Source organism: Epinephelus moara, chromosome 23 (assembly GCF_006386435.1).
Source record: "Epinephelus moara isolate mb chromosome 23, YSFRI_EMoa_1.0, whole genome shotgun sequence".
NCBI lineage: Eukaryota > Metazoa > Chordata > Actinopteri > Perciformes > Serranidae > Epinephelus > Epinephelus moara.
The window spans coordinates 19,675,761-19,683,355 of NC_065528.1; the positions used below are offsets into that span (position 1 = coordinate 19,675,761).

Here is a 7,595-nt window from a genome sequence, read left to right on the forward strand (position 1 = left end):
ATGTTGTTTCTGTGAATCTGGTAGTACATGTAACCACTCTCACAATCACAGAACACTTTTAGACACACCAGTTAAGATCCCCGACATCCACCTTCTCTACCAGTAAATTGTCTGAGACCAGTCACCAGGACAGCTGATTAAAAGGACATAACCAGAATTACTGGAACCTGGCATCCCAGTTCTTGCATGCCAATATCCAGCAGCTTCACACAGCCAATAAGGAGGAGTGGCCAACACTCTCCAGACTGCAATCAACAATCTGATCAACACTGTATAAAGGAGATGTGTCACACTGTATGAGGCAAATGGGGGTCACACCAGACACTGATTCTTTGATGTATTTATCACCAAAAATGCATTTGTGCTAGCCATGTAAAATCCTAATTGAAGTCTTTATCAAGACAAACACAGCACATTTTAGGAGTCCTTTCATTGTGACCATCCCAAGGCACACCTGTGTAGTAATCACAGTTTAATCAGCATCTTGATTTGCCACACCTGTCAGGTGGATGGATTGGGAAAGGACAAGTGTTCACTAACCTGGATTTTAATGAAGTTGCAACCAAAATTTGAGAGAAATCAAATTGTTGCTATTGATTACACAAAAAAACTCAACCTTAAGTGTCTTGTGAACACAAATGTTTATTTTTTTAAAAGCTAATTTTGGGTTTACACAGGTAAACAAGAAGTTTACAAGGTATTATTCATGACTACATTCTGTTTTCTAGCGACTGCACATTACGGGTTTATGAGTTGCCAGGTGTCTTTTCAGATTCCCCTGCTGCGAGAATTCTCTCTCACAGTTTGGACACTTAAACGGTTTCACCCCGTTGTGGCTGAGTGTGTGTCTCTTCAGGCAGTTCAGTGTCAGGAAACGCTTCGGGCACTCGGAGCACAGATACGGACGCTCCCCTGTGTGAGAGCGCGTGTGGACGATCAGGTGACTCTTGCAGGAGAAACCCTTCCCGCAGTGTGTGCAGGTGTACGGCATCTCGCCCGTGTGGATCCGATTGTGCAGCAGCAGCTCCCCAGAGGACAAAAACGACTTCCCGCATGTGGTGCACAAGTAATTCTTCTCGCCTTTGTGCATCTGCATGTGTCTTGTAATTCCTGATTTGCTGAAGCTTTTCCCGCAGATCGTACACAGGCTGGACGGGCCTTCGTGCAGGCGTTCATGTTGCTTGAGCGAATAGTTGCACAGAAATCCCTTGTTGCACTGGCTGCAGGTGAATATCCGTCCTCTCTTGTGGAGTCTCTGGTGCTGATAATAACCTGACGGGCTGGTGAATCCCTTCTCACATTGGATGCAGCAGTACGGGAAGACATGGAGCTTCATGTGAGCCTTCAGCTGATTTGGAAGTTCAAAAACCTTTTCACACTTCAGACATTTGGTTTCTTCCTCTGTGAAGTTTTTGTTGACAGGTCGCATGCTCAGAAATCTTTTGTCTTCCCCTGTGGGCTCTTTACGCCTACGTCGTACCTTGTTTTCTAAGTTGTCCTTCTTCTGCTTACGTTCCCACATTTTCTCAACACCGTCTTGTTTGGGTTTCCTCTTTTTCTCAGAGTTGTCTTCTACTTTCTTCTTTTCGCCGTTCAAGTCTTTACTTTTCTGCTGAGTCTTTGCTCTGGCTTTCTTCATGGATAGTTTTTTCTGAATGGGAGCTCTTACATGGTGCTCACTCTGGATGTGCTCTTGGACCGTTCTCTTTAGGCGATGAGTGAATGTACACTGAGGGCAGATGAGTAAACGCGACATAGGACCTGAAAGCAACATGAAAAACAGGCCGTTAGTAAAATTAGATTCTGGACTGATTCTGATCTGCTACTGCAACTGATTTAAGCTAACCTGATTCCTTTTTTGGCAACCAATCATCTGCAGTTTCGTCTGAGCTTTGACTCGAGTCTTCGTCTAAATCTTCCAATGCCAGGATCTCTTCTTCAGTGTCATAATCATCATCCTCACTGTAAGTCTCAGGTAGCCTCTCCACTCCAGTTTGAGCGGGCAGAGCCAGAGTGGACAAAAGGATTTCGTCCTTGCTGCTGGAAGGAGCTGCAGTAAGGGAATGCATTTAAAATGTTACACGTTAGTGACTTGGTGTTGTGATGGGACTTTAAAAAAAGTTGAATTTGTTGTCAAAGACTGAAGACAAGATGTAATGCAACAAAGCCAGTTCGACGGCAGGAAGAAAACAAACAAGAAGAGCAGCCTTTTTTCCAAACCTTGATGTTTTACAGATGGACACTACATCCAAAACTCTATTCCTCGTGTCTTTTCTTTTCAACTTACCGGAGCTTAGAGTCCCCAACTGTCTGTGATGAAGCAGCAGAGTCTTCAGAGCAAAGGGTTTAGACAGATGCAGTCCAAATTGTTCCGACACAGATGTCGTTTCAGTGAGCCATGCTGCTGTCTGAGACACAGAGATGCAGGTTGGCAAGTGAAATAATAATTACACTGTATGCTTACAGACCTCAAAGCAAGAGCACAAAAAGAGGAAAAATGCTGTGGCGCTGTTTGATGTAGTGGTTCGAAATTTACACACAAAAACAAAAGTACCTGTTGCAGGTCTGGTACAGGCAGCAGCTGCTCGAACCTGGACAGGAACTCAGACACCAGCTGCTGCAGTCTTTCGTCATAGTTGGAGCCGTAGTTTGCAGGAAAAACCTCCTATAAAAACAGCCACAACTTTAGATTTAAAATATCAACATATAACCATTGTAAATGGTGATCTTTAGGAGATATGAAGATGTAAATTTCTCGCAAGCAAACTCACTTGGAAGAAGATCTCCTTTTCAGAAGGAACATTCAAAAGGTTCTGAACAAGGCTGGCAAAGTTGGTGTAAGAGGTCTTCAGTATATCACTGTTGGCCTGTCAAGAAATGGACAACAAAACAATTAAGTTGAGAAAGTTTTCAGCTACTTTACATATAAAGTTTAGGCCTGTATTTCAAAAGATGTTTCATTAGTTACAACAGTAATGGTATTGGAACACCTTGGATTTCTAAATGTATGTGTGCTCTCAATGTTTAGTGTGTGGAGCAGCTCTGAATTTTCTTTTAAAACCCACCATCTGATCAGTGGAGCTCAGTTCGGCGCTGCAGGTGTGGATCTTATCCAGCTGGGTCTGGATGGTCTGCAGGTTGGCGACGCCGTCACCACGACATAGCTCCAGAACCAGCTGCAACAAGGCAAAGATGGGAGACGGGTAACTCAAAAGAGCATGACACAGCAGGGAAACGATTGCTTTCCATTAACAGAGCATAACAGTACGTTTGAATTACATTAATTTCCTCCATTAAAATGTCAGATGTGTCCCTCGGTGCCTCTAAGAGGACCAGGTACAGGGAAGGCCAATGACAACACCATCACTGACATTTCATTTATTTGGCCAAGACAGGCAGCAATATAAAGTTACAGAGAAACACCACAGAACAAAAATACAAGATAAAAAATATACAGCTGTACATACAGGTTTAATAAGGCTCAGTAATTCCTCACCCTTGCTCTCAGGCCCAGGATGACCTCAGCTCTCTGACTGAGATTCAGAAGCTCTGGGACGATCTCTGCCGCCAAACTGATGAAGTCTGCCAGCTTGCCATACTGCACCACACTGTGCTTCTCTACTACTTGCCACAAGAAAGCAGACATGAGTCCCACTGGCGGGACGAGGAGATGTAAGGAGGCCGGAGGAAGAGGGGGGCCTGCAAAGGACAAGTGTTCTGGAATTAATGAATAAAGTAAGTTTTACCTACGGAGCCTTAAACCACCATTTACAAGCGATGCGACAACTTGAGAGGGTTAGCTAACGTTAGCTTAACAACTGTATTAGGAACTATTATTTGGTAAAATGACTGGCTGCGTATACTAGCAAACAACTAGATGAATATTTACCCAAACCACTGCGTTTCCACGCCATTCTTCACTTTTATAAAGTCCAAACAATTAATAAATTACCACTTTTGCATTAATCTCGCACCGCAGGAAAGCATACTCATAACTTCCGGGCAAAGCGGATGTTATGAAAACTGCCGTGCCGTGTGCGCGTTCCTTCAAAATAAAAGCTGGAACGTTGTCCTCATTGGTTGGATTGGTAAGGTTGAGCCAATCAGAGGCCGAGTAGGGCGGGTCATGCCTTCGCCATCACATTTTTTATTATTATTGATTATTCTTTATTGAACTTCATGAGTACAAACAAGTCCTGTTCATCATAATACAACAAAAATAAACTAAAGAGAGTAAAATAAAATACATACTAATAAATTAAAAACAGCTTCAGAGCTTTCTTGTCTTTAACAAGTTTCACTGATTTACTTTCACTGATTCTTTAAAGTTTAATCATAAAGTATCTGCATTTATGTATGAAAACCTTCCCCAGTAACAAGGCAATATTGAGAACAAAGTCTGTGTCCTTGTTTGCAACACAAACACTAAATGTGACTGTCTTTACCATCAAGGATGACACTTTTGTTCTGTACTCGTCTTTTCCCTTTTCTCTGGGGTTTAGGGCAGTTGGCATCCTTTAAGCTGCATTACTGCTTCCCTCTGGCTTTAAATGTCCACTAATATTCTGTTGCATTACCGTCTTGTAATAAGTCTGGTTGCTTTGAAAAATCGAAATATCCATTCTCTCCACTCCACCATGTGCCCACACTCAAGCACTTTTTTTTTTATCTTGGCCTCAACTCACCCTAGCCTCTGTAGCATGGCTGTAAAAAAAATCTTCTTTGCTCTCCATCCCCTTTTCAAGACACTGAAGCGCAGCAATAAGACAATAAAGCATGTGCAAATTTCATGACTTTGCCTTGGGTGGCTTTCAATTTTAATTTTCCCCAACTCAAATGCTCTTAACATACACTCATACACTCCAATCCATCATTTCCTTTGTTTGTTTGTTTTTGGTCAGTTTCTGCGCTGGTGGGTGGGACATTGCTCACAAGGTGTCAATTCAACGGAAAAAGCACACTTATTCCAGACTTTCATCACTTCCACTGGTGCTTTTCTGTTGAAACAGGTCTAAATATAAAGCATGAAAAAAGTCAGTAAATATCTTAGTGTCACAGCAGGTTGTTAAATTCAGCCATGAGCACACAGCTGTTCCAAAAAATATACTTAATAAAAGCTGATAGATGATGATGAGCAATTCTTGGTGGGAGCTTTGCTGATGAGGGATTACCAGCTAGTTGCTTAGTAATAGATCCATGCATGTAATGTAACATTTGAAAGTAGGACAGATACACATCAAACTTTCGCCCTTATCTGGTGTTTTCCTCCTCTGACGTGTCTGTATACTGCGGTCTCAAGGTGTCAAAGTGCCACCATGATAACAATATATAAGAAGCAACAGTAGTAAGTAGTATATATTCAACTTTTCGGCTCAGCCTAAAAGCACTGGCTCGCAGTCTCTTTCAGAGACATGAAGATCATTCAAAGTCTCATGGTGATGATGACCGTAATGGTCTGCGGAACATCACAGCATTTAAACAATCACCTGCTGAAAGACATTCATGATGAGGCAGAGAAAATGTGCAAAAACGCGGTAAGAAAACTACAAAACTAAAGATGGTTTGTTTATTTCATAGTACACTTACTTATACTGTGTATCTTATCTTCTTGTTGCAGCCGTTGAATGTACATATTACAAAGCCATCAGGAAATAGTAGCTCAACGTGTGTGGTATGTAGGAAACCTTGTCTAAATGTTGTATTGTATACGTCTGACTTTGTAGATGTAACTTTGCATGGAAATGTTGAACGACTCAAGACGTTTTGCTGGTTTCTTTAGACTGATTCTGTCTGAACTCCAGCTTGTTAAATCCTGTTACTAATTTGCCTTTCTCCTAACAGAAACATTTCTTCTGTTTGGCTGAGATAGCTCTGAAGAACGTCTCAGAGAAACACGACGTAAATGGGAAGAGACTTATCCATCTGTTGCATGCATACAACAAACAGGTAAAGAGAATTTCAGTGTGATAAAACGTGTTTTAGTCAGAAACTAAACTGAAATTTATGAATAACTTATCAGATGGTTTACAGTGACTCTGAAAGGCATCTGCTCTTACAATTAATATGCTGCATAATGTCGAACATGTTCTGTATCACCTTAGTTCTGAATCTCTGTGTGCCTAAAACTTATATTGTCATAATGATTTCGTTTCAGATTCAGGATAACAATTGTACCCTGAACTCATCCGAGGACTATGACCTAAAATCATTTCTGGATGACATCTTGAACTGCTCAAGGCGCTGCACCACGACTCACATAAAGAAAAAGAGCGAATGCAAAAATATGAAACATAAGCAGTGATCATATCCCTTTGATGTTCTTCTGAGCCGTCTGGTAGAGCACATTTTGAGTCACTGTATCTTAATGAAAAATGTGTTGAACTTCACTAGATGTCGCTGTCTTGAAATAGTATGCCTTTGCAGTTTGCCTCCCACAGGAAGTTAGTCATAAAGTCAGTCCAGAGAAGGGGGCTCTGTGTGGTGGGATGTTCAAAGGAAGGCACATATTTTTTTGACATGACAGAGATAGAGATCTTACTGGACAGATTTATGTAAAAGTAAAGATAAAAATTAAAAAAAAAAAAAAAAAAAAATGCTCTACTAAACGGTTCATTTGTCCTTTTAAGGTGAAGCTTATGTAACTAAAATTGACTTTTTGCTACGAATAAAAAATAACTTCTGATCATCCATTGTTGTTGAATGATACATTTAATGTCATCCGTGTGTGTGTGTGTGTCAGTGTGCTGAAAGTATGACTTTTTTTTTTACTGTGTAAAGAAGACATGCTCAACCAAACAGTTAAGATGTCATTTTATAATATAGATAGTGATGCTAAGATAAGAAATTTACAATTTTTATGAAATTAAAAAAAAAAAATGTCATGTGTATATGCCATGCCATGGTAACAAATTGATATACCGTAATAGTCCCAATTTCAAAAATCCTTTGTGCTTTTAACTTAGTACAATTAAACAACATCCTCAGTAACACTGAACAACAACCTTTTTAGCTACTGCAGGGTTAGCAAGTTAGCTAACTAGGTTGGCTATGCTAACAAGTAAGCTTGCCAGTAGGCTAGAATGTTAGCGAGTTAGCTTGCTAACTAGGTAGGTTGTGCTAACAAGTAAGCTTACCCTCCACATTAGTGTTTATCTTTGTTTGTCTCCACATTAATGATACCTTGAACTCAATGAGAAGAAACAGAGGCTGCAGCTTGTGCTCAGAGTAGAATAATTTGATTTGAGCCAAAGTGCACCCTCTCATATCAGCAATCAGTTTCTCACACAGCAGGAAGTCAGGAAATCTTAATCAGTGTGGTGCTTATTGCAAAATAGTGTCTTCAAGTACACTCAGACAAACTTCACAGGATATGAATGCAGTTTCTAGTTCATGTCAACAATTTTCAGATTGTTGGTCATTTTTAAAACCAGTGATGCTGCAAGTTAAATATGTTCATGGTGAATTCCTCCTTAATGCTGGAGGTAAAAGAGGTTCATTTAAACAGAAGCTGCTAAAGCAACATCCATGAAGTGTCTCACTAAAATACAAATAACAGGTCCTCCTGGCTAAGAGGTCTAAATCCTATCATGTGTGCA

General features: G+C 40.7%; 1 protein-coding gene across 1 annotated transcript; it reads right to left on the reverse strand.

The window, feature by feature from the left end:
* Nucleotides 1–630: 630 nt before the first annotated feature.
* LOC126385095 (zinc finger protein interacting with ribonucleoprotein K-like) lies at nucleotides 631–4,016 on the reverse strand. Its single transcript, XM_050036623.1, has 8 exons — nucleotides 3,890–4,016; nucleotides 3,497–3,699; nucleotides 3,066–3,176; nucleotides 2,772–2,867; nucleotides 2,555–2,665; nucleotides 2,288–2,408; nucleotides 1,847–2,050; nucleotides 631–1,761 (listed from the first exon to the last, which is right to left on the reverse strand). Exons 1-8 carry the CDS (start codon nucleotides 3,912–3,914, stop codon nucleotides 725–727), a joined length of 1,908 nt encoding a protein of 635 aa, XP_049892580.1. The 5' UTR covers nucleotides 3,915–4,016; the 3' UTR covers nucleotides 631–724.
* Nucleotides 4,017–7,595: the final 3,579 nt, after the last annotated feature.

Bases quoted from the DNA above. Each gene is read 5' to 3' on its own strand.
- LOC126385095 (XM_050036623.1), bottom strand. From the start codon at position 3,914: ATGGCGTGGAAACGCAGTGGTTTGG. The intron at 2,666-2,771 runs GTGAGTTTGCTT...CTGTTTTTATAG, and splicing joins AAAAGGAGATCTTCTTCCAA to GAGGTTTTTCCTGCAAACTA. The intron at 2,051-2,287 runs GTAAGTTGAAAA...CCCTTACTGCAG, and splicing joins GTTGGGGACTCTAAGCTCCG to CTCCTTCCAGCAGCAAGGAC.